Source organism: Eulemur rufifrons, unplaced genomic scaffold (assembly GCF_041146395.1).
Source record: "Eulemur rufifrons isolate Redbay unplaced genomic scaffold, OSU_ERuf_1 scaffold_84, whole genome shotgun sequence".
NCBI classification, from domain to species: Eukaryota; Metazoa; Chordata; class Mammalia; order Primates; family Lemuridae; genus Eulemur; species Eulemur rufifrons.
In genome coordinates this window covers 235,181-260,781 of record NW_027182866.1, presented here as the reverse complement: position 1 = coordinate 260,781, position 25,601 = coordinate 235,181, and the positions used below count along the sequence as shown (strand labels likewise).

General features: G+C 65.0%; 2 protein-coding genes across 2 annotated transcripts; one reads left to right on the top strand and one right to left on the bottom strand.

Annotated features, from left to right (window-relative positions):
- Positions 1–3,463: 3,463 nt before the first annotated feature.
- On the top strand, positions 3,464–5,882 carry TNFRSF18 (TNF receptor superfamily member 18). Its single transcript, XM_069464638.1, has 5 exons — positions 3,464–3,649; positions 4,382–4,496; positions 5,221–5,308; positions 5,463–5,665; positions 5,758–5,882. The coding sequence occupies exons 1-5, from the start codon at positions 3,464–3,466 to the stop codon at positions 5,880–5,882; spliced, it is 717 nt and encodes a 238-aa protein (XP_069320739.1).
- Positions 5,883–11,231: 5,349 nt separating this feature from the next.
- On the bottom strand, positions 11,232–25,424 carry TTLL10 (tubulin tyrosine ligase like 10). The gene is made up of 14 exons (XM_069464637.1): positions 25,346–25,424; positions 24,655–24,811; positions 21,943–22,349; positions 21,182–21,262; positions 20,958–21,093; positions 20,710–20,828; positions 20,433–20,547; positions 19,250–19,335; positions 18,079–18,250; positions 17,082–17,253; positions 16,488–16,628; positions 12,420–12,536; positions 11,965–12,058; positions 11,232–11,692 (listed from the first exon to the last, which is right to left on the bottom strand). Exons 1-14 carry the CDS (start codon positions 25,422–25,424, stop codon positions 11,232–11,234), a joined length of 2,337 nt encoding a protein of 778 aa, XP_069320738.1.
- Positions 25,425–25,601: the final 177 nt, after the last annotated feature.

Here is a 25,601-nt window from a genome sequence, read left to right as displayed (position 1 = left end):
CTCTCAGCCCCGTGTCTGGGAAGAGGCGTCCCCAGGCAGCACAGGTGCACAGGTGCAGGGCTGGACCCTGGGCACGAGGCCCCTCCGGGCGGCAGCTCAGAGACAGAAGCAGAAACTGCACAGGAAGCTCCGATCCAGCGAGGAAATGGCCATGGGCGTGTGACCCTGATGTGTGTGACCCACACGGACAGCCCGGCGGGCGGGGGGTCTGTGAAGCGTTTAGGAGCCATTAGCGTCCAAAATAAACACCCTGACGTGCTAAGAGGTCTCACCCCAACTACGAGCAGGAAAGCAGAGCCCGGCCCGGACTTTCTCCACCAGACCTGGCACTCGAGCTGGGCCGTGGGAGCAGCTGCCCAGCCGGGCCCTGCGCCCGGGGCCACCACACAGCCCAGTCCTGGCAGCACCCTACGCGGGGTCCCTGGGGCCCGCCCTTCCCTCTGCCCAGCCCCCGATAGGGACTTGCCTCTCCCACCACTGCTGGCAGGCAGGGAAGGGTCCCGACCTCTGCACGGGGTGACCTCTGCACGGGGTGACCTCTGCACGGGGCGGGGTCACTTGCAGCCCGGGGCACCGTGACAGCCACGGTGAGCTGAGCCAAGCCGGTCCCTGATTCGGGTGGCCCAGGACTCCGCCCATCCGCCGCCTTCTCCTCCCCACGCACCTGCAAAAGGCAGGCAGAGGCCGTCCTGTCCTGCGGTCCCCTCTGCCCCAAGCAAGACCAGGGCCAAGGGCACAGAGCCAAGGCCACAGACCCGCACCCTTGAGAGCAGCCTCTGGGCAGGGCGGGAGGCCGGCGTGGAGCAGGGCCGGGAGGTGGGTGGGGGCAGGTGGCCCGGGTCCCAGAAGGCTGAAGGTCATGGGAAATAGGAAAGGGGTTCTCTCCCCAAACTTTGCTCCCACACCCACTGCCTCCTCCCCGCCGGGCATGGCCCTCCACCCCTGGGCCACCCGGTGCCTTTTCCCAGCCAGGACACCGCTGCCCCCTGGCCCCAGACAGACGTGGGTCACCTCCTCTCGGCTCCTCCGCTGTCCCTAAACCCACGCCCCCTTCCCCGCACCGACACCCTACACCTGCGTCTGCTGGAAGCTCCTGGACCGGCTCCACCCAGGCCCCGCCTGGGCTCCAGCGCCCGCGTCCCGCCGCCCCGTCCCCCGTCCTGCCCCCGCGCTGACGGGCTCTGCACCCAGCAGCACCACGGGCCACACGGCCCCGTGGGACGCTCTGCTGCACCCACACACGTCACTTGTGTCATCTGAGACAGACATGCAAACGCAGGATGAGCTGCTCATAAAATACTGGAAAATACAGGCGGGCAGATAAAAATCTTCTCTGGCCTCACGAAGCCACCAGCGCCGCCGAGGAGCAGGTGCCGGGAGGGGCCTTCCGGGATGAGCGGGACAGGAAGGCAGATGTGGGCTCCGAGTCACGGATGTCGCTCCCCCTGGAGGCCCCTGAGAACTCTTTTTTTTTTTTTTTTTTTTTTTGAGACAGAGTCTCACTCTGTTGCCCAGGCTAGAGTGCCGTGGCGTCAGCCTAGCTCACAGCAACCTCAAACTCCTGAGCTCAAGGGATCCTCCTGCCTCAGCCTCCCGAGTAGCTGGGACTACAGGCATGCGCCACCATGCCCGGCTAATTTTTTCTATATATATTTTTAGCTGTCCATATAATTTCTTTCTATTTTTAGTAGAGGTGGGGTCTCGCTCTTGCTCAGGCTGGTCTCGAACTCCTGAGCTCAAACGATCCGCCCACCTCGGCCTCCCAGAGTGCTAGGATTACAGGCGTGAGCCACCGCGCCCGGCCTCCCCTGAGAACTCTGATGTCTGTGCCCACACGTGGCGGTCGCCGGGGCACAGTCACCGGGGGCGCAGTCGCCGGGTGCCGCGGAGCAGCTGGCGGACGCCTGGCTGAGCCCAGATGCAGCACCAGGGACCCCCGGGGGACGCCCTGCAGGGAGCAGCTCAGGGGCTGGTCGAGGTATCAGCCCCACCAGCCGGGCTTCCTGCCCCTGCGCCCCCCAAACCACTTGTCCTGGTGACGCTGCCCCTACCTCCGGAAGGACCAACTGACACACCAGGTCTGATAAGCATCATTTACAGGGGATGTGTCCTATCTTCCCAGGCTACACTGGGTGCTCACCAGAATTGGGGGTGGCCCCGTGCTGGTGTAGACCTCTCAGGTCTCTCAGACGGGCAGGGACAAGGTGCCGCCTGCTCTGGTTTCCCTCCCTGAACACCTTTACCTGGCGTCTAGGTGTGGTCTTGTGGCTTCTCTTTCTGTCCAAACGCTCAGACCGACCTCCCGGTCTAGGGCTGAACAGAGACCTCCAGGCCCCTCGCCGCTGGCCCGCCCCTCTCCCTCAGAGCCTCTGGGCAGCCTGGACCGCAGCCCACCCTGGAGACCCCTTCCTTTCCTGCAGTGTCCATGGGCCACCTCCCTGGGGGGAGGGCTCGCACATCTTGGGACTTAAGGACAACCGGGAGTTACAAAGTTCCAATTCCTGTCGCTTCCCTCGGAAACCGTGTGGTTGGTGGTGGCGGTGGGTCTCGAAGGGGCGTCTGACCAGGTGTCCTGACAGTGGCCCCATCTCCAGCCCGTGGGCACAACCGCCGTCACATCCCCGAGACCCCCTGGCCCAGCAGCCCCAGAAATCTCCACCAGCTTCGCTGTGCTGAGCCTCAAGCAGGGGGCAGGGGACGGGTCCCAGGACCCCTCTGTGCCCGCAGGGGCCCTGGGCTCAGAAGGACACGGGACAGCCTCCGGGCGCTGTCAGGGCCGGTGGTCTTCGCCCTCCAGGTGGATCAAAGTGGCTGCGGAGAGAGCAAGAGCCAGAGGTCTGGGTTGGGACACCCGATCAGAGCCCGCCTGGGACACCCTGGGACCATGACCTAGGCTCCAGCCCCTCCCAGTGGCCGTCCCCACCCACTCTCTCCGCTGCTGCGAGCGGAGGGGACCCCTGGGAGCTCTGAGCGGCAGGGAAGGCGCCCACAGGGCTGCACCCACAGGGAGCGGACGGGCGCCTTCCCATCTGCAGCCCGGCCGGCTGGGTGGGCCGAGTCAGGGTGCTTGTCCTGATCCCCCCTCAGGGTCCTCAGCACTGGGGCTTCATGGGTGTAGCCAGGGCTTCCGGAGACTTCTCAGGAAATGAGCGACTTCATCCCACCCCCTCTGGGTGGTGGAAGTCCGCGAGCCTGCGGGGCACCCCTGAGGAAGCTGGAGGTGGAGGGGCTGGGGGGAGACGGCCCCCAAACCAAACCCACCCTGCATCCGGGGCCACCGCTGTGGCCGCAGATTTTGCACAGAGAACATTTCCGATCCCCGCCCGGCTGTGTCCACAGCGCTTGCGCCCCCCTCCCCACGCCCACCTCAGGGCAAATTTAAATCCGGATTGGAATTGGGGCGGGGGCGGGGCGTGTGCGCCCGGCCTCTTAAAGTCCGCGGGCGCAGCCGGTGGCGGGTGCGATGGGCTCGGCGGGCGCGCGGAGGGCCCTGTGTGGGGTGGCGCTGCTCTGCGCGCTGGGCCTGGGCCAGGTCCCCACCGGGGGCCCGAGCTGCGGCCCCGGCCGCCTCCTTCTCGGGACGGGGACCAACAAGCGCTGCTGCCGCTCCTGCACCTCAGGTGAGACGGCCCCGGGGCCGGGACCGTGGGTGGCAACGCGGGGTCCCCCCGTCAGACTTGGCGGCTTTCACCTACGGAGGGTGGGCACACAGCCTGGGGGGGGCCGGGACGGAGGCGGGCGCTGGGCAGTGGACCGCGGTTTGGGGAGCAGAGGCGGGGGAGGGAGCCTCCCCAGAGGGGCTGGGGTCCCCGGTGGGCGAGGGCTGCCCAGGCCCTGCTGAGCGGGGCGGGGCCACCACCCAGGCCATCTCCTGTCCAGTTTGGGGTCCCAGCACCCCCTTCTGCCCCGCCCCCTGCCCCTTCCCAGCAGCTGTGGGTGAGGGGCAGCTGAAATGAGGCAGACCCCCCCGGAGACCCCCGGAGCTGCTTCCTGCCAGGCCTGGGGGTCGGGAGAGGGTGCCCTGAGGGTGCCACGTCTCGGCGTGGCTGGTGCAGTGGCCTCCGAGGTGTTGATGGGGCTCCAGGGGGCTGTGCAGGGTGGAAAGTGAGGGGGGCCCAGGCCCAGCGTCCTCAGGAAGCCCAGCAGGGACTGGCGCCCGGTCACGGGCAGGTCACCTCCACTGGGGTGGGGCAGCCAGGCCACATGGCTGAGGAGCTGGGCAAAGCCGAGGGTGCTCACCCCGCACTTTCTGCCCCCCGGGGCGGGCTGAGGGTCGGGACCTGACACCCCCACGCCCCCACCCCTGAAGCCTGGGGGAGCCTGGAGGGCACTGGCTGCCTGGCTGCTGAGAGGCTGGCCTGTCCCCTGCCTAGAACGCGAGGGCTGCTCTGAGAGGGACTGCACGTGTGTCCAGCCCGAATTCCACTGTGGAGACCCTCAGTGCAAGAGCTGCAAGCACCACCCCTGCCCGCCCGGCCAGAGGGCGAAGCCTCACGGCAAGTCCCCAGTGGCTTTGAGCAAGGGTGTGGGGGGCCGCGCTCCCGGGGAGCGGGGTCTGGGGGGGTGTGGAGGGTGGGCACATCCCCAGGCGGGCACCAGTGTCCTGGGCCCGGCCCGTTCTCAGGGAACCCACTGCTGGGCAGCTGTGGGTCCTTCCCGCGCTCCACCTGGGCTTCTCCGTCCGCCGCGAGGGTGCTGCCTCGGAGGTCGGCCTGGCTGTGAGGGCCGTGGGGTCCGGGGGCGGCCTGGCTCAGGCCCTGGCTCTGCTGTCCTGCCCGTCTGCACAGGGACAGCTGGAAGGAGCCTGCCCTCTGTCTCCGGGAGTCCTATCTTGGGTCTGGGGATAGACTCCTGGGCGGTGGGCAGGGGCCCAGGCTCACCCTCTCCCCAGGACCCTCCCCGGTGCCGCCCTCCAGCCTGCTGGACCAAGCCTGGGGCGTGGCCCGGCTCCCACAGGCAGCTCCTCCCCCGGGAACCGCCCCTCCGCCTGGTCACAGCCCCTTGGTGTCCCCGTCTGCCTCTCACCTGATGCCAGTCCTGGAGCTGGTGGACGTGGCACCAACTTACCAAGGGCCTGGGTCGCATGGGCATCAGAGACCTCTGTTGATTGGACAGTGTGGGGCCATTCTCCTATGGACTCAGCCCCCAGAGGGACCCCCGAACTCGCCTGACCCCTCCACCCTCACAACCTCCACAGCCTGTGTGTCCGTCTGTCCCCAGGGGAATTCATTTTTGGCTTCGAGTGTGTTGACTGTGCCGCAGGGACCTTCTCCAGGGGCCAAGAGGGCCACTGCAGACCTTGGGCAGAGTGAGTCTTGGTGGGCCTTCCAGTGGCCGGGCGGCCGAGGGCGGCCTGCTCTGTCCCTCCCGGTGTGGTGACCCCGCAGACGGTCAGAGAGCAGCAGCCTGAGCGGAGGGCTGCCGGGCGGCCGGGGGCTGACCAAGTCTGTCGTGCGTCCCAGCTGCTCCCAGTTTGGGTTTCTCACCACGTTCCCCGGCAACAAGACCCACAACGCCGTGTGCACCCCGGAGCCACCGCCCACAGAGCCGCAGGGCCCGCTGGCCATCGTGCTCCTCGCCGTGGCCACCTGCATCCTTGTCCTGACCGTGGCCCAGCTCGGGCTGCACACCTGGCAGCTGAGACGGGAGCACGCGTGGCCCCGAGGTCGGTGGTGCAGCTGTGCGGGGGGGGGGGGGTGCGGGGGGGGGGAGGAGGAGGGGAGCCTCCGGCCGCCTGCTGACCGCGGCCCTTTGCAGAGACCCAGCTGCTTCTGGAGGCGCCGCTGCCGGCAGAGGACGCCTGCAGCTGCCAGTTCCCCGAGGAGGAGCGGGGAGAGCAGCTGGCCGAGGACAAGGGCCGGCCGGGAGACCTGTGGGTATGAGCCCTGCCGTCCTCGCTGGCAGCCGGAACCCGACCCGGACCCTCTCCAGGAGCTCACCTAGGCTGACGCAGGGAGCAGGAGTTCTGTGTCCTGCTCTGGGCCTGGCCCTGCTCCCCTGACGGCAGAAGTGGGTGCAGGAAGGTGACAGGGACAAGTCCCCAGACCGTGCGGAAGGGCAGCGGCTGTGGCTGGGCCCTGCAGGAGGGACAGATGCAGCCGTGGGTGCCTCCCCCATCGTGGGCCGTGCTGGGGTAGTCTGGGGGCCCCTCAGTCCCAGGACGGGGCCCTGCCTGCAGGTGTGCAGCACACGACCTGGCTGCAGGTGGCGTCTAATAAACACTTGTTCAGTGACCTGGGTGGACGTATTCCGGGGACAGGTGGGGACAGGGAGCCCAGGGCCATGCCCACTGTGGACGTGGTCCCCTCCACAGGGGGAGGGGCCATCTTTGGAGCTCCCTGTGGGGCACAGCCGGGGCCCATTCCAGTCCTGGCACGGCACTTGGTGGGGACCACAGGGCTCAGTGGGCTTCCTAGCGGAGGGAGAGGCGCCAGACGCCGGCCTTCTGGGCTTCTGTGTCCAGGCCCTTCCCCTGACCGTCCGCCCAGCACACACTGGGACAGCCGCGTTCTGGGCCTGTGGTCTCGGGGCCTCCACCACCCAGGACAGCCCTGCAGACTCTGGTTTCTGGCCGCACTGCCTGCCGGCCTTTGGGGCACCTGCTCTTGCCTCACTGCCCAGCGCCCAGGGCTCGGGCAGCTTCCACACCTGGCACTTTGCAGTGGTGTGGCAGCCTCGGGTGGCCTGGCTTTGTCCCTGTCTCCAAGGCTCCCTGCTCCCCTCTGCCACCTCACCCCCCCAGGGACCAGCCTCCCAGCCCCAGCTGGCTCCTAGCTCTGACAGGGGCTGCTGGCACAGCCCTGCAGGGAGTGGCAGGCTGACCAGTGGGGGGAGGTCAGTCTCAGCAGCACCCTCCTGGCCACCTGGCCTTGGCCCCAACGCCCCACCCCCACGATGTCCCCTTGTCCCAGCAGCCCTCACGCCCCTACCCCCCCGGCACACCCTGGGCAGAGGGCAGTGGGCCCAGCTCACAGCAGGTCGGTGGAAGAGAGGGTGCCCACCTCTGTGGGACCCAGAATGTGAGGAGCCAAGGCCACCCAGGGCCGCTAGGAATGTGCCGGACGGTGGGCGGTGGGCGGTGCCTCCTCCCAGGAGGAGGGGCCTCCACAACCCATTCAAGACTTTACTCCTGGGCGGGCGTGGTGGCGCATGCCTGTAGTCCCAGCGACTCGGGAGGCTGAGACAGGAGGATCGCTTGAGCCCAGGAGTTTGAGGTTGCTGTGAGCGAGGCTGATGCCACGGCACTCTAGCCCGGGCAACAGAGTGAGACTCTGTCTCAAAAAAACAAAAAAAAAAACCCAAAGACTTTACTCCTGTGGGAAACACTTGCTCAGGCGAGCCCAGGCTCTGCCCGCTCCCTGGGCAAGACACACACAAAACTAGCTCACTGATAAGAAAATGCCTGGCGGGGGGCCGGGGACAGAGGCGAAGGCGGTGCCCGCCAAGCCCGCACAGGTGTTCAGCGAAGCGGCCCTGGAGGCAGGACGGAACGGAACGTGCCCGGGACCTGCCGGCGCACAGCCGCCCCCGCGCCCCCGCCGGGCCCTGCCCACCCGCGCCCCCCGCCGGGCCCTGCCCACCCGCGCCCCCCGGGCCCGCTGTCCTGGCGCCCCCGCCGGGCCCTGCCCACCCGCGCCCCCCGGGCCCGCTCTCCTGGCGCCCCCGCCGGGCCCTGCCCACCCGCGCCCCCCGGGCCCGCTGTCCTGGCGCCCCCGCCGGGCCCTGCCCACCCGCGCCCCCCGGGCCCGCTGTCCTGGCGCCGCGCAGGCCCCGCCCCGCCGACGGGACCTTCCCCAGAAAGCCCCGGGCCGCCCGCGCGCAGGTACCGCGGCGGGGCTGACTCAGCGCGGAAACTCCTGGCGCACCGGCCCGGGCGTCGGCGCGGGGGCGCGGGCCGCGGGGCGTGGGATTCCCCTCGGGGCGCCCCCGCTCGGGCTTGGGGGGGTCTCCGGCACCGCCCCGCGGGACCGCCCAGTGGGCCGGGCAGCTCCACGCCGAGAAGGGCCCGCAGAGCCCCGGGCGGCCGGTGGGGCCCCACGCTGGGTATGCAGAGGCTCCCACCAGGGGGTTGGGGCAGGAGGTGGGGGCAGGGCGATGCTCAGGGCTGCCTGCAGGCGCGGAGACCGGGGGTGCTGGAGTGTGGGGAAGCGGGCTGGGGTGTTGGGATGAGAAGCTGTTGCCAGACCCACCCCCCTTCAGAGGGCAGAGACCAGCGCCAGGCCTCAGCTTCCTGGGGTGGGAGCAGGTGTTCGCCCACCTGCACAGCCTGGCAGCCTCCCCAGGGTGAGACCCCGCCTCTCCCAGCCTGGCTCTGGCCCCTCCCTGCTCCCCCTGGAAACCCACGCCCCACTGTTTCAGGAAGCCAGGGCACACCGCGCCCCCAGGGTTGGACTTGTGTATTTCGTTCAGCCTCAGATAAGGGCCCAGAGGCCACCTCTGTTCCCAGAAGTACTTCCGGCCACAGGAGCAGCTCCCCAACCCAGCCCCCAGCCCTCCCTTCCCGAGACGAGACTCAGCCAGGGTAGGACCCCTCCCCAGCTGGACAGAGAGACCTACGGCAGGGTCAGGGAGGGGACCTTTCCCAGATGAAACTGGACACCAGCCAGTCCTAGGACAGGTGCAGGTGCCCTTGAGGGGCAGATGGTCCCTGGCTGTCCCCAGCTACTGGGATGCCTGCCCGTTGACCAGGTGGGCACAGATGCCAGGCCTGGCGACTCAGGGGCCTTGCTCCCGGCCATCACGCCCTCCCCTCCCCTCCTGGGCTCACTCCTCTCGGCCAGGCCCCACCTCCACGGGGAGCAGCTGTGTCTGGGGTGGGAGAGGAGGCGGATGCCCGCCTCCCACAAAGCTCATCTTCCCAGCAATTGGGCTCTTCTTACAGACATAGTCCCAGGGGAGGGGGCTGGAGCCCGTGGGGGCAAGGGGAGCCCCACAGAAACGCACCCTCCAACTCCCCAGGGCTCCATGGCCCTGTCTGCCCAGGCCCTGGCTGAGGGAGGCCCCAGTGGGGGCCGGGGGGTCTGTGCTGGCCACGCCCGAGACAGAGGCTGCCGGGGTCAGAGCTGGGCAGCATGACTCCCCCACACCCTCTGCAGACGGAAGTCACCCCCAGTCCACCTATGGACCCCAGGATTCACCCCTGGGAGGGACGGGACGGAGGGGCGGAGGGGCGAGGGAGTGGAGGGGACAGGCAGGGGCAGGAGGAGTGGAAGGGGAGAAGGGAGGGAGAGTGGGAGAGGACTGGGAAGGGCGAGGGAGATGGAGTCTCGGATCAGCAGTTGGAGCCCCCGTACCTTGGGTCTCCCTGTGAAGCCACCCAGCCCTGCTGCCAGCTTGGGCCCGAGAGGGGTCCTGTCCACTTGTGCTGTGCCTGCAGCCGGTCACATCATTTGCCTATTGGGGGCAGCTTGTACCTCCCAGGTCCCCAGGGCCACAGGTGCTGGGGTGCCCAGATGCCCCACAGCCTGCCTCTCCCAGGTGGTACTGGCCATTCTGGGTGGGTGGGCAAGTGCACTGGGCTGGGTGGGGCTGGAGGGACCAGAGAGGGGTGCGGGCACGGCCATCGCTCCCGACGGGTGAGTGAACGGCGGTTCTGGGAAGCCTTGTTTATTGACCTTCAGGTGTTCAGTGGGCTCCAGGGACCGAGAGCAGCAGACACAGTCCAGGCCTTCAGGGCAGCCCCAGGCTGGGGCAGGAGCTCAGGACAGGGCAGGCCACTGTCAGCGTGTACTTCTTATCATGTCCTGAGTCCCCAGAAGTGACAAATCCAATGACAGGGCTCCACTGTCCCAAGACAGCAGGGAAAGCCTCTCTCTGAGGGCTCAGGTGACCTCTGCTGACAGCTTGAGGCCCCTGATCCTAGAGGGTGAGGAGAGCTGGAATGCTCCGTGACAGCCTGATGCCACCATGGGACACGGCCCTGACCAGGGACCTCCACACTAGCCATGAGGCTGCAGGTGGCACGGAGGCCTGGGGGTGTCAAGGTGGCAAGAGCAGGGGGCCATGCCATGGCCACGCAGCAGCCTTGGATGCCACAGGGAACGTGGCCCTGCCCCAAAGGGTAAGTGGGTTTACCAAGACCTGGCGCCCAGCTGCCCAGGAGGCTGCCTTCACCCCTCTGGGCCCTTGGGGGGCTGCAAGGTGGATGGGGGCAGAGCTCGGCCCCTCATGGAGGGCCCGCCACAGCTGTGCCAGGGGACTCAGGGCTCCTGCCCCTCGGGACAGCAGCAAGAGCGAGCTGCCTGCCTCTCCCCTGGGACCCACAGCTGCAGGCCGCTGGGGGGGTGGGTGGGGATGGGCAGCCCTCCCTCCTGGCTGGGCTCCTGCAGGGCTCCGCAGCCCTCCTGTGTCTGGACCAGCGACACTGCGGTAGACGGCGGCCTCTAGTGGTGCCGAGGCGGTTGCACCCCTGGGCAAGGAGGTGCCCTCCCTGCAGCCCCTGGGGTCCCATCATCGCTCTAGTGCAGAGCAGGGACCGGTCCTGCCACTCCTCTGGGGCCAAGGCAGGTCAGGAGGAGGAATGTGTGACGTGTCGTGACCCTTTGGGGGCAGGGCTACCCCAACCCTGGGGTGTGGAATTGGGGGCACAAGCCTTGCGGGCAGCCAGTGGGAGGGGTCTGTGTGCTGGGGTGGGGGAGGTGGGGGTGGGGCAGGCTGCAGAGGGGGCCATGGCCCCTGTGCCTCACCCCCGCCAAGGTCCTAGGGCCTCTACAGGAACACTGGGGGCTGGTGAGGCTGTGAGCACCCAGCCTGGTGCTCTGGGACCGAGGCGGGGAAGCAGCTGTGCCGGGCAGGGTGGGTGAGCCCTGTGGGGGCCCCAGGGGAGCAGTCCTGGGCTCAAAGGAGGCCTCCTTGGGAGACCCAGAGGGGTTCCAGAACCTTTCCTGGGGACACCAGGCAATAGTGATCACAGTGCCAGGCTATGGGGTTCGGGGGTTGTGGGGCTGCGGGAGGGTCGGGGGGATGGGGGCACGGGCGGTGGGTGGAAGCCCAGGACCTGTGGGGCTGCCCCACCGCGGAGCACAGGCCGGCAGAGGGTGGGGGCGCAGCCCCTCCTGCAGGACAGCTCCCGGCAGTGGAGTGGGCAGGGGAAGCCCCGCAGGGGGACACCCTAGGGCAGCGGTGAGGACGTGCGCTCGCAGGGGCCGGGGCGGCGGGGCCTCCCTGACCCGCTCCGGAGGCCGAGTTTGTAACAAAGTAGCCTTTATCGGGCCCAGAGGGCGGCCGGGCCGCTAGGAGCCCCGGTGGCTCGCGCCCTTGCGCGCCTCCCCTGCGGTCCCCGTCCCCGGGGAGGGCTCCCGCGCCGGGTTCCTGCCGCCCGCTCGCGGCCGCTCGGCGCCCGGGGCCTGGGGCTCCCCGCTGCGGGCGCCGCCGGGGCCGGGCTCGGGCGGCCGGGGGCGCCGCCCTGCGGAGGAGGGACGGCCGTGCGCGCCCCCGCCGGGGCCCCGGGGTGGCGCGGGCCTGCGCGCGCCCGGCCGGTCTGCGGCGCGGGGCGGGGGCGGGGGCGGCGCGGGCGACGCGGTCTCGCAGGCGGGCCGGGGCGGCGGCTGCGGGCACGGGAAGCTGCAGGAGCCCCCCAGGCGCGGCCACAGGTCCGCCTCGCCGTTGTGCAGGAGCACGAAGCGGCGCTGCGACAGCAGTGGCAGCATCTTCTGGCAGCGCAAGCTCTTCTGGAAGGTCTCGAGCGCCAGGTCTGCGGGGCGTGGGGACAGGGGTGAGTGGGGACTGGCGGGACGGGAGGAGCAGGAGGAGAGAGAGGCCGCAAGGGGCGGGGATGGGGGGCTCCGCCTGACGGGGAAGGTTGGGGCGTGGGGCAGGGCTGCCACACAGGCCCTTGGCACCCAGGAGAGCCACATTGGGGGGGGTCTGAACGTGGGAAGAGGGCAGGGTGGGCGTCCGTGACTGGGCAGGGGTGGGGGACGTATGGGAGGGTGTGGTGGTGGTGGCGACCGGCCAGGGCCTCACCCAGGGTCTCCACGACCACGCCTGGAATCACCTCCTTCAGGACTTCACAGTTGGTGTGCAGGGCAGGGTTGGAGTTCATCTCCAGCAGCCACACCTGGGCGGGACACTGTCAGCGTCTCTCCCCGCCCACCCAGAGCCCACTTGGCCAGGTCTGGTCCAGCCGGGTGGGTCTGGGAAGATCACTTCTTTTCTATGGCCCTCACTACCCGTTTGCCCGCTGAGGCTCTGAGACTGAGAGTCTGGCATGGGGGCCGCCCTGCGGTGGGGGTGCAGGTCTGTCCCACTTGTGGTAGGAGCTCAGCCTCATGGACCCGCCCACCCCCAGGGCTGGGCGCAGGCAGGGTGGGGTCTGACCTCAGAGTCCACCCCAGGGGGCTGCCTGTGTGGTTAGGGTGTGCAGGGGGCCCCTGCCTCCTTGCACCTGCCTACCAGACCCAACCCACCCAAGACAGCACCTTGAAGTTCTCGTCAATCAGGAAGTCACAGCCAATGAGGTCGAAGTAACCCAGCTTGCAGTCGAGCTTGGATTTGACCGCCAGGAAGCACTGGGCCATGATCTGCTGCATCCGCTTCTGTGAGTGAGGCAGAGAGGTCTTCTGAGTACCCTGCCCAGGCCTGGACGGCCACGGTGCCCCTCAGCTGCACTCCCACCTGTGTTTGTGTCCTCACCTGCACTCCACCTGCACCCGTGCTTGGACAGCTACACCTGCCCCACGTCTGCGCTGAGTCACAGCCAGAAACTCACCCTACACACTCACGGAGTTGCTGCTGCACGGCAGGCACCAGGGAGAGGAGAGTGAAGAGAGCACAGGGGAAATCACGGCAGGCACCAGGGAGAGGAGAGTGAAGAGAGCACGGGAAATCTCCGCCCTCGAGCAGTTCACTCCCAGTAGGAGAAACACACAACAAATGGACGTGCAAAATCTTGAGTCTTGGTAAGAACCATGAGCCTTGTGGTATTTTAACTTGCTCTAGTTAAGTTTCATCCTTTGCTTCCCAGCTCAGCAGTGGTCTTGAGAAATAACAGCCTGCTCCCCAGTACCGGAGACGGCAGAACAGACCCCATGGACAAAGAATTGTCTGGTGTCCCTTGGAAGACCCCATTTGAAAGCACTAAAGGAAAATATGAAGATGATGTCTCACCAGATAGAGAATGTCAGTGAAGAGACAGAAAGTATAAAGGGGAACAAATAGAAATTCTGCACTTGAGAAGTATAACCGGCTGTGCACGGTGGCTCACGCCTGTAATCCCAGCACTTTGGAAGGCTGAGGCAGGAGGATCGCTTGAGCCCAGGAGTTCAGGGCTGCAGCGAGCTATAGTCACACCACCAAACTCCAGCTTGGGTAACAGAGTGACAACCTGTCTCAAAAAAAAAAAAAAAAAAAAATCCAACTTAAGTGCCATCAACTGATGAGTGGATAAAGAAAACATGGTGTATGCACACACACACACACACACACACACTCCGTGGAGTACTACTTAGTCATGAAAAGGAATGAAATAATGTCTTTTGTGGCAAGTTGGAAAGAACTAGGGACCATTATCCTAGCTGAAGCGTCTCAGGAATGGAAAATCGAGCACTGCATGTTCTCACGTATAACTGGGGGCCAAGAGGGTATATAAGGTCATGAAGGGGCGCGATGGACACTGTAACTAAGAAGGGGCACGGAGGGAGGGGCTGCGGGACAAAAGTCTGCCTCTCAGGTACAATGTGCACAATTCTGGTGACAGGGACACGGAAAGCCCTGATTTCGGCATGATCCGATGCATCCGTGTAACAAAAACAAACAAAAAGTGTAATTGAAATGAAAATTCACTAGAGGAGCTCACCAGCATATTTGAGTTGTTTGAAGATAGGTCAGCTGATACTATCTAGTCTGAGGAACAGAAAGGAAAATGAATGGAGAAAAATAAAGCCTCAGAGACCTGTGGGCGGGAAGTCATCAAGTATACAGTGGGAGCGTATACAGTGGGAGCCCCAGAAGGAGAGAAATGAGCAGGAAGAATATTTGAAGAAATGATTGCAGAAAACTTCCCAATTGATGAAAAGCATTAATCTACACATTCAAGAAGCTCAATTAACTCAAAGTAGGACAAACTCCGAGATCTGCCACTCCAAGATCAATCACGACATGAAGGGGGATGGAGTTACAGAGAGAGGGGCCGTAGTGTTTTTGTACACTATTGAAAGTAACTCGGTATTAAGGCAAAGTAAATCGTTATAAATTAAGATGTTAATGGTAATCCCCAGGACAACCACTAAAAAAATAACTCAAAAATATACAGTAAAAGAAATGACAAGGCAATTAAAATGCTAGAGAATATCTATTTAATACAATAGACGATAGTAATGGGGGAATTGAGAAACCAAAAAAGATTTAAGACATATAGAAAACAGATAGCAAAATAGTAGATGTGAATGCTACCTAATTAGTAACTATGTATTAAATTTAAATGGATTGCAGTTTCCAATTAATAGACAGACTGGCAGAATGCATAAAAAGACCACATCCACAAGAGACGCACTTTAGGTTCTTAGACAAAAATAGGTTGAAAGTAAAAGGATGGAAAAAGACACACGATGCAAACAGTAATAAAGGCAGCTGGAGTGGCTCTACTAATATCAAAGAAAACAAAACTTGTTACTAGGGGAAAAAAGAATATTTTATAATGATAAATCAAGAGGATGTAATAACTGTAAACACACATGAACCCAATGACAGAGCCTCAAAATGCACAAAGCAAAAACTGACAGAACCGAAGGGAGAAATACACAATTCCATATCCCACTTTCAATAACGGACAGGCCATGGAGACCCAAGATGAACACATGAGCGATGACTTGAACAACACTATAAACCAAAGGGACCCCAGGGACATCTATAGAACACTGCCCCCCACAACGCATGAGTAACCAAAGGAAAACAATAGGTAACCTGGACTTCATCAAAGTTAAAAGCTTCTGTGATCAAAGGACATTATCAAGATAGTGAAAAGACAACCACAAAATGGGAGAAAAATATTTGCAAATCATGTATCTGATAAGGATCTAGTATCCAGAATAGATAACAGGTTTTTATAACTAAGCAATAAAGAACAGAAAAAGTATTTGAATAGACATTTCTCTGTAGAAGACACACAAATGGCCAGTACGCACTCAAAAGGATGCTCGACACTGTCAGTCACGAGGGAAGGCAAATCAAAACCGCAGTGAGACATCCCTTCACACCCTCTGGATGGTTAAAAAAAAAAAAAAAGGAAAAAAGTGTGTGCAAGGATTTGGAGAAATTGGAACCTTTCCCATCGTGGGTGGGGACGTGAAATAATGTAGCCACGGTGGAGAATTGTTTGGTGTTTGCTCAAAAAGTTAAACATAAGTTACCACATGACCCCGCAACTCCACTCTTAGGTATATTCCCAGGAGAACTGAGAATATATGTCTATACAGCGACTTATAATGAATATTTATCATTCATTCAGCGTTGTTCATAGCAGACAAGAAGTAGAAACAGGCTGAACGTCCGTCGGCTGATGACTGGGAACGAATGTGGTCCAGCCACACAGTGGGCTGTTGGACAAAAAGGAACGAAGCCCCGATACCCCCCACGGCGTGGCTGGGCCCCGAGAACATTACCCGGAGCGAGAAAAGCTGGGAAAAGCCACACATTGTATGATCCCATTTATGCGAAATATCCAGAACAAGGGAGCAGAGAGGCAGCGTGTGGGCAGCGGCCACCAGCTGTGGGAGTGTGGCTTGTGGTGGCTCCGTGGCACAGCCTCTCTCGGTGGTGAAGAGAATGTTCTGGAGTTAATGGTGATCCCTGCACAACGTTGTGAAATGTGAAAAACCACTGAACCTTTAAAACGGTGAATTTTATGTTACGTGACTTATCTCAGTGGCGAGAGGCAGGAGGAGCACGTCTGGAGGCACCTGAAAGCGGCCGACTGCCACGGTCCATTTACACACCGCCTGGCCACGGCGGGAGAGCAGTACCTCTGCAGAGCCCTGTTTCAGCGCCAGCTCTGACCAAATTGCTCAACTGCCTTTGCTAGCAGTGTTGCTCGAAATACCCCATAGAAAGCCACCCCGTGAAGTTAGCACGCCCCACCCCAGGGGCCCTGTAACTAGAAGTCTTCCCTGCACGCGGCCGTTGCTGTGGCCTCCCGAGCCCCGGGACAGAGGACGGCTGTCTGCCCCGCTCAGGTTACCCTGCCCAGTTGAGCCTCGGTACGTAATGAAAAGTTAAACTTCCGAGCTGCGGTTGTGCCGCTGAAGCCGAGCCCGCCCTCCGACTCTGGCGGTGAGGCCGGCCGCCCAGAGGAACCCGAGCAGGTGGACCCTGCTGGGTGCTCTTCTGCCTGGGGCTCTGCTGGCTGCTGGGGACAGTAGCTACTGGCTTAGTGGATGGGGAAACGGAAGAGTTTCATTCCGAACACACAAGCACCCTTGTGCACTCGTGCCCTGGGGGACCTCAGCCCCAGGCCCCCACCCCACCCGGGCTGGGGTGCAGCGCAGACGCACCGTGAAGGTGGTGAAGACCCAGTCTCTAGGGAGACCCTTGACCCTCCTGAAGTTGTCGTTGATGTAGCGGTTGAGGCGGCCCATGCTCCACACCGTGTCCTCCTTGAGCAGCACATACAGGGGGCTCTTCTTTTGCATGAACTGGGGGCAAGTGCAGTGCCTGGGGCCCCAGCATCCAGTGCCCTGCCCTCGCTGAGGGCCCCTCAAGAGAGCCTCACCCCAACCTCGCCCCCACAGAGACCCCCTCCGCCATCTCGGGAGGCCCCCTGCCCTGGACTGTTCCCGTTAAGACCCTTCCCCAGAGACGTGTGCCCACAGACCCCTCCACCAGGTCCTCACAGATGCCGCGGCGCCCACCCGCCCACCCAGTGGGAGACAAGCAGGGGGCAGGGCTCTCAGTGAGTTCACCAGACTCCTGGGCCCCTGCCACACTCCTCTGCCACGGCCAAGGGTGGGCGGTGGGAGCCCTGCTGACTGCAGGCAGGGGCGGCGCAGGCCACCACAGCGCCTGGACCACCTGTGGCTACAGCTGGACCTTCCTCTTGTCTCGTCACAAGGCCCCAGGGAAGGCCCTCACCTGTGGGGGACCCTTACCTGGTTGGTCAAGTGGCCACTGAGGTCGCAGGAATGGGGGTCGTAGAGGTTGAGGGTGAGGCGGGCGTAGCCATGGGCGAAGAAGACCATGTAGGGCGTGGCACAGGCGATGACCAGGTAGGAGCGCACGTCGAACTTCTTCCCCTCCAGCAGCAGCGGGTTCTGGATGTACCTGTGGGGCACCCCGAGGGGCTGCTGGGGATGAGCCGCACGGGCAGCCTGGCCTGAGCCATTTCCTCAGTGCCTGCCACCTGCCCTGGTGTGACCTTTGGCTGAACACAGTGTCCATGGTAAGGCGACACTGCCGAGTCCACTGGCGTCTGGGGCGCCCCAGGGTGCAGCCTCACCCGCAGCCTGCAGGGTGGGACCAGGTCGGGCTGGGAAGGGAGGGCGGCTGCCCCGCGGAGGACCTGCAGGTCTGCAGCCCCGGGCAGGATGCAGCAGCTCAGGAGGGGATGATGGAGGGAGGGACAGCAGGTAGCCGCTGTGGCCAGAGCTAGGCTCTGCACTGGCAGAGGGTGAGGTCATCGGGACATTTCTGAGGCCAGACTGAGCCCCCCGGGAGGCTGAGGGTCTGGACCCCGCCTGAAGGCAGACACAGTCTCAGGGCGTGCTCCAGCCAGGAAGGGGTGGGCAGCTTTCGGCTGCAGCTCCGAGGCCACAGGGGCCGGCTGGGCTGGACGGGAGGCAGCTGCAGGAAGACCTGCCAAGGCCAGGCCTCTTGCAGGTCAGAGGGCAGAGCCGAGGCCGAGGGACAAACTGACCAAGCCCGCCCTGCTGCACTCCGCATCCTGTCTGCACCCCGGATGGTTGTGGCACCTCCCCTGTGCGGGGCCCCCGCTGTGGTCCGCAGGATGCGGCTCAGATGGGCGCTGGGGGTGCGGCAGCTCTCCACGGCCAAGGACTCCTGTGCTGCCCAGCTGACGGCCACGAGCCCTCCCGGCGGGCTGTGGTCAGCCCCGCCCAGACCAGCGCCCCTCCGGGCACGCGCCCACACCTCTGCACCACGCGCGCCTGCGGCGCCCGGAACGGCATCTTGCGGTAGATGGGGTCATCCTCCATGCTCTGCGTCTTGGCCTGCAGGGCGGCAACTTCCTCCTGGTTCCTGAGCAGGAAGATGCCTTTGCCCTGGTTAGAGGCGGTGGGTTTGCAGATCCACATCTGGGTTTCTGCGGAGAGAGCCGCCGAGCTCTGGCCCCGCCCCGCCCCGCCCCCCACCCCTGCCACGCCCCCTTCCCTGCCCCGACCGGACCCTGGCCCGACCCCACCTCCCCACCCACCTGCCCCACCCACGCCCGGATCCGCCCCAGCCCCGCCCCCATCCTGGACCCGCCCCCAACCACAGCCCCGCCCCACCCACCCGGGCCCCACCCCCGGCCCCACCACACCCCGCCCCTGCCCCGCCCACCTGCCCCACCAATGCCCCGGACCCGCCCCCAACCCAGGCCCGCCCACATCCTGGGCCCGCCCCCAACCGCAGCCCCCCGCCCCCCACCTACCCGAGACCCGCCCCCCCGCCCAGGCCCCACCCATGCCCTGGGCCCGCCCCCATCAGAACCCGCCCCTACCCCGCCCACCTGCCCCACCAATGCCCCGGACCAGCTCCCAACCCAGGCCGGCCCACATCCTGGGCCCGCCCCCATCACAGCCCCGCCCCACCCACCCGGGCCCCACCCCCAGCCCCGGCCCCACCACACCCCGTCCACCTGCCCCACCAATGCCCCGGACCTGCTCCCAACCCAGGCAGGCCCACATCCTGGGCCCGCCCCCCACCCAGGCCCCACCCACCCCCTGGGCCCGCCCCCACCAGAACCCGCCCCTGCTCCGTTCACCTGCCCCACCTACGCCCCGCCCCATACCAGGCCCCACCCACATCGGCTCCGCCCCCAGCCCCGCCCCGTCCACATGCCCGGGCCCGCCGCGGGCCCCAGTTGGTCCTGCCCTGCCCATGTCAGACCACGCTCCAGCGATGGCCTCGCCCCTCCCACGCCCCTACCTCGACCAAGGCCAGGACCTTCCCCTCCCCCCCCAGCCCCTCAGCCCCAGCCCAGGCCACGCCCAGCCCTGGCCTCCCTCGCCCCTCCCTCCCCACCACCCCACCCCTGCCCCAGGCCCGCCCTGACCGCACCCCCCCCACCCCCGCGTCCCGCCCTGGACGGCGGCCTCACCGTCAAACAGGGTGAAGAAGGCCTCTCTCTCGTCCCTGTTGTCCAGACGGTAGGTCTCTGGGAAAAACTCTTCCATTTTCAGGGTCCTGGGGAGCAGGGAGGGGGAGGATAGCGGAGGACGGTCCCCTGGCCCAGGCTTGGCCAGCTGGAGGGACTCGCCCCGGAGCCGCCTTCGCAGGCCTTTGGGCTTTCTGTCCCCCGCCAGAAGCAGGAGCTCCCCTGGCCCCTCACCCCGGCCCTCCCACCTGCCGCTCTTGTTCTGCTCAGGGAGGTGTCCCCAGCGTTGGGACAGGGCGGCAGGCAGGGTGGTCAGTGTGCCTGTCTGAGTGCCCTGGCCAGTGCAGCCCTCCGGCTCCAGCCCGCGTTTTCCCTGCGTTCCACAGAACACCAGGCCATCCTTCAGCTCAGTCACAACGGCCCCTTGCAGCTGGCTCCGGAGTCACCTCTGTGGCCTGAGGCGTCCTGGGCTGGTCCAGGGGAGCTCCTCAAGGGTGGGTGCTGTGCCTTTCCAAATCTGCACCCCAGGGGGGACACAGGACCTGGCCTGAGTGGCCAACTCACAGGGTTTGGAGAATGAAGTCTCGGGGGCCGGTGGGGGTGGGGGCGTGAGTGTGTGGATAAGAGAATTTGGGTGGAAGTGGGTGGTCTGGGGGACGCAGCTCGGATAGAAGTGGGCGGGCGGGTGTGGACGACCGTTGTGAAGATGGCTGCCTGCGGGGGGGGGGTGGATGGGCAGCAGACAGTGGCTGTTGGCTGACGAGTGGGCGGAACGCGCACAAGTGAGTGGGGGGCTACGTAGGTGGTGTGGCGGACGGCTGGGGAGCAGTCGGACGTGGTGCCCAGAGGAGAGACAGGACAGATGCAGGAAAGCAGGTGGCCGTGGGGGGTGGTGAGTCACAGATGACACGTGAGGGGCGCCCACGGTGACTGTGGTAGGCGTGGTGCGGGGGCCGTGGGGTGGGCAGGTCGGGGAAGGCAGGGTGGTGGGTGGGCTCTGTGCAGGGTGGGTGTGAGGTGGGGGTGGTCAGGCTGGGTGGACTGGCCACGCAGGGCGTGGCTGGGGGTGGGTTTGGGGAGTGGGGTGGGTGGTCTTCTAAAACACAGGTGGAAGGTGGACACAGGGAACTGGTGAGTGGGGGGGGCGTCGGCCTGGAGGGCTAGGGTGAGGGTGAGGTGGGCTCACCTGGCTTGAGTGTTGACCTTGCTCACAACCCGCGAGTACTCCCTCAGGGCGCAGAGCAGCCCGATCTTGGTGGTGAGGAGCTTGTTGTTGGGAAGCTGGAACAGCAGCTGCTGGCCTGGCGAGACAGAGCCCTGGGCAGCCCGGGCCGCTGCCGGACCCCGGCCGCGGCCTCACAGCTCTCGCTGGGACCCTGCCGGTGCTGGGCCCAGGAGGCCCCTGCAGGCCGCGGCCTGGCCCCCCCCCACCCCAGCTGGGGAGCCCGCACCCCTCCCGCTACCTTCCCGGAAGCTGCAGTAGCTGTCGCGGCATTTGACCTCGCACCACTTCAGCTTGTAGTCCTCGCAGTGGCTGTCCTGGGTGCGCTGCCAGCCCTTGTTCTTGCAGTAGGAGCTGATTCTGCAGGGGTGGGGGCAGCGGTGACCTGGGGGCGTGGGTCCCAGGGGAGGGGCTGCGGGAGGCCGGCAGTGGCGAGGCCCCGGGGCAGGGGTGGGCAGGCAGAGCAAGGGCGCAGGCGAGCCCACTCACATGGCGGCCCCGTTGGTGCCTCCGATGTAGAAGAGGGGGCCCTGCCCGGCGCCAGGCGGCTGCTTCGGCTCCTCCAGCAGGAGCCCCTCCAGGAGGGCAGCCGGGGGCTGGGCGGCGTCCTCGGTGTCTGGGAGGTCTGCGGGTGGGCGGGCAGGCGGTCAGCAGCCAGGGCCTGGCCTGCCCGAGGCCCCCCACCCCGCTCCCCGCCAGCCCGCAGCCCTCACCTGCATCTCGGTCCAGGAGGCTCGGCTGGCGCAGGAGCCCCTCCTCCCGGCGGCTCCCCATGGGTCTCTCATGGGCCCAGCCTGCAACGGGGTGGGGGCTGGTCAGGGCTGGGGGAGCCGCCTGTGCAGAGCCCAGCCCACGCCCAGCCCCCGAGGCCGGCCCCTTTCCAATGTCTCCAGAGCAGTCCCCCTGCCGCCTGGGACCAGATCTGACCAGAGGACCCTGGGACGGGCACATCTGGGGATACAGCCTTCAAGTGGGCGGGGCCCAGGGGGCCAGGAGCTAGGGGCAGGGGACACAGAGGGCCCCACCCTCACCCTTCTCACCAGCTCTGTGCAGGGGAGGGGCCGGGGTGTGGGGAGGAGCTGGGGGCTGGCCAGATGCAGGGATATGCCCAGAGAGCAGGGATCACAATGTCCATGATGACATCATGGCCCACAGGCCACTATCAGGCAGCGGACAGGGCGCTGCCCAGGGATACACCCACTGTGGCCGCCCATGGGATGGCACCGGCCAGGCAGGCCCAGCCACGGAGGGCAGCGTGGTCCCCTCTGTGCCCACTGAGCCTGGCTCTGTGTGGCCGGCCCAGTGTCCACAGCCACCGGGGCTCCTGCCGGCCCCTCTCCCAGCACGGGGGCTGCCTGGCCGGCTGGGCGTGGCTGTGTGTGGATCTGGTCCCCTCCCCATGGACTTGCCTTCCTTGGGGAGGGGGTGCCTGTCCCAGGGGGCCCTGGCGGGGGTGGGGCTGCCTCATGCTCACCTGGTGCCTGGGCGAGGCACCGCCGCATCCGCGACCGCTTGCTCCTCCTGGAGCCGGCTTGGATCCGGCGGATGAACCGCGTGTGGCTGCGGGCTACTGGGATGGGGGCACCAGGGCGAGGACTCCGCTGGGCAGATGCCACTCCAGCCCCCCTGTGGGGCCCCTGGGCAGCCTGAGGTCCTGGGCCTTGGGTGGGGGGCACCCTCAGGCCCTCCGCGCCCTGGGACGATGGCCTCTGCGGGCTGTGGACTGGGGCCTCCACCTGTGGCTGGCTCCTGTCTCCACGGTGGCTGAGGGGCCGGGCGCCTTGTGGGGGCGAGGCCATCTCTGCGTCTTGTCTGTGCCCGGCGAGTCCACCCTGGCTGGCACTGTCCGTCTGGCCTCGCCGAGCAGGGCCTGGGTGCCGGCTGTAAGGAGGGCGGTCGTCAGCCCGCTCGGGGGACCGGGGGTGGGAGGGCTCTCTGCCCCTGGATGGGGGTCTGCCCAGCCTCCACTGCTGCCCCTGGAGCCCTGCCGTGGCCTCTCTGTGGCCGCTGGTCACCCCACTCCCCAGGGTGAGGACCCTACCCGCACCCCACCCGGGACGCTCTGCCCCCCAAAACCTTCCCTGAGTTGCCAGCCTCGGAACATCCCAGGGAATTTTTAGCCGATTCCGTGAAAGGTCCTTCGGCCTCAAGGTCAAGCAAAGCCGTGTGGGGCCGCGCGGGAGGCAAGGCCTTCATTTGGAAGCCCCCACCCGAGGGCCGGGCCGGGCAGCTGCAGGATGGGGATGCTGGGCACTCGCCTGAGGCTCCACTGGGAGCCGGTTCTTCCCCAGGGAGGAAAACCCGTTTGTGAACAGCCCGCCGGGCACCCAAGAAACGCCGGAGCAGAGGGCGCACAGGGTGTTAGCGGGACGGGGCCTTGGGGTCTGCCCCCCGCCTCCCCCCCCGCAGGAGCGACCCGGCAGGGGTGGGCCGCGGCGAGTGACCCGCAGGTGGCAAGGAGGCCATTCGGGCAGGGCGGGCCTTTGGAGGAGTCGGGCACCGGCCACACCTGGCACTGCCGCGGGAGCTGCACACCTGTACCGGGTGTGTGGAGACGCAGGGAGCCCACCGAGACCCCTCCCCACCCAGAACAGGACCGCTGGGAGAGGCTGAGTGTGGGGCTGGGCCTGGCCCGCACCGCCAGGGAGCAAGAGCCTGCAGAGCACGGCAGGGGCGTGTGTGCATGTGTGTGCGTGTGTGCATGTGTGTGCGTGCGTGTGTGCGTGTGTGAGACTGCATTGATGGGAGACCCCGGCCCCTTCCCGCTGGGCCCCAGCAGGGCAGCAGCGCCGAGGAGGCCCAGGACTGACTGACCAGGACCGTCCCCAGCCCAGGGCCTGCCAGGCTCACCCGGCATCAGAGGGAGGGGACCTCGTGTGAGCGAGAGTGACACACACAGCCCTGCATGCAGGGAGCTTACTGACTCCCTGCACCTGCACACGCAGACACACCCGCGCGCGCACACACACACACACACAGGCAGACACCTACACACGCATAGACTCCTACACACGCAGACACCCCCCCCACACAGACACCTATGCAGACACACCTGCACACATGGACACCTACACACGCAGACACACCCGCACGCACGCAGACACACCCACATGTAGACACCTACACATGCATAGTCTCCTACACACGCAGACACACCTGCGCGCACACACAGATACACACAGACACCTACACAGACACACCTGCACACACAGATACACACACCTACACAGACACACCTGCACACACAGATACACACACCTACACAGACACACCTGCACACACAGATACACACACCTACACAGACACACCTGCACACACACATAGATACACACAGACACCTACACAGACACACCTGCACACATACAGATACAGACACCTACACAGACACACCTGCACACACAGATACACACACCTACACAGACACACCTGCACACACAGATACACACACCTACACAGACACACCTGCACACACAGATACACACACCTACACAGACACACCTGCACACACACATAGATACACACAGACACCTACACAGACACACCCGCACACACACAGATACACACAGACACCTACACAGACACACCTGCACACACACAGATACACACAGACACCTACACAGACACACCCGCACACACACAGATACACACAGACACCTACACAGACACACCTGCACACACAGATACACACAGACACCTACACAGACACACCCGCACACACACAGATACACACAGACACCTACACAGACACACCTGCACACACCGACACATCTACATTCACCTGCACACACGCACACCAACACGCAAGCACGAGCACATGCACAGGCACGCACAGAGGAGGTGACCAGGGCGCTGCGGGAATGACACAGGTGGAGGGAAGCCCAGCCTGGAATGTGGGGGGGAGACACCCCCAAAGGGAGCTGGATGTTTTTTGAAGGAAGAGAGAGTGCGAAGGAGCCCCTGGGAGCTGAAATTGCAGTGCCAGGGCTGGAGCTGAGGTTGGGGACGTTGCCCAGAAAGGAGCCCCTGGGTGAGGGGCTGCAGGTGTCTGAGGCGGGAGAGGGCAGCGTGGGGAGTCCTGGGCTGGAGGCCCGGGAAGGACCCCCGAGGAGGAAGCCCCCCGTTTCTTCACTGCAAGGTGGGCCGGGAGGAGCAGCCCCACAGGGCCGTGACGACGGGGCAACATGACCCAGGCACCAGGACCACGCCCGCCGCACACCGGTGCCCTGTGGCCGGCGTGGCAGCCGTCGAGTGTGGAGGGGCAGGTGGGACATGGGCCATGCACTCAGGGGATGTCGGCTCCAGGGGACAGGATTGGAGCACACGCCGTCTGGGCACACTCCGGGCTGGTTTGCACAGGTGTGACACAAGCGCAGGGGGGTGCAAGGGAGCAAAGCCGGCAGGTGAGTCCTGCCCTGGGATTGGAGAGACAGCAGCCCGGTGGTGCGGGCGTGTGGAGACCGGCGGCCACGCAGAGCCAGGCTCGTGGCGAGACAGCACCCTGCCCAGAGCCTGCACAGACCCTTCCGCTGCAGAAACATCTAGAAGGGTGGACAGGGTGCGGGGCTGCTTTTCATTAGGAGCCTTGCACTTCTGTTTGACTCTAACGTTGTGTATTTATTATTTTTGCAAAGAATTAAACAAGCCACGAGTTATATTTGTTGTCATTCAGATTAATAAAGGTTTTTAAAGGGACCTGGCCGTGCATGTCGTGGTCAGAGAGTGGCGTCCACGGCAGTGCAGGGCCCCGGCTCCGTGGCCTGCTGACCCCGTGCCCTGCTGACCCCGTGCCCTGCTGACCCCGCGGCCTGCTGACCCCGCGGCTGCACGTTCAGGGTCTCCCTGGAGGACGAGGCTCTAGTCCAGAGAGGAAGCTTTACGCCCAGAGACGTTCGCCGACGCCTGCTCGCAGCGGTGGACGCGGACGCGGCACGTCGGCGAACCCCAGGTGGGGACCATCCTGCACTTCCCGCCGGGACGGGACGGAGGGTCAAGGGAAAGCTCAGGTGCAGGGGGCCAGGCCGGAGCTCACAGCTTTGCGGTAAATTTAAAGCAAACGTTTTACCTGGTCAGATACAAAGACCGACAGCAAACCACACCCTGGAATGACGGACGGAAGGCGCTTCTAAACCTGAA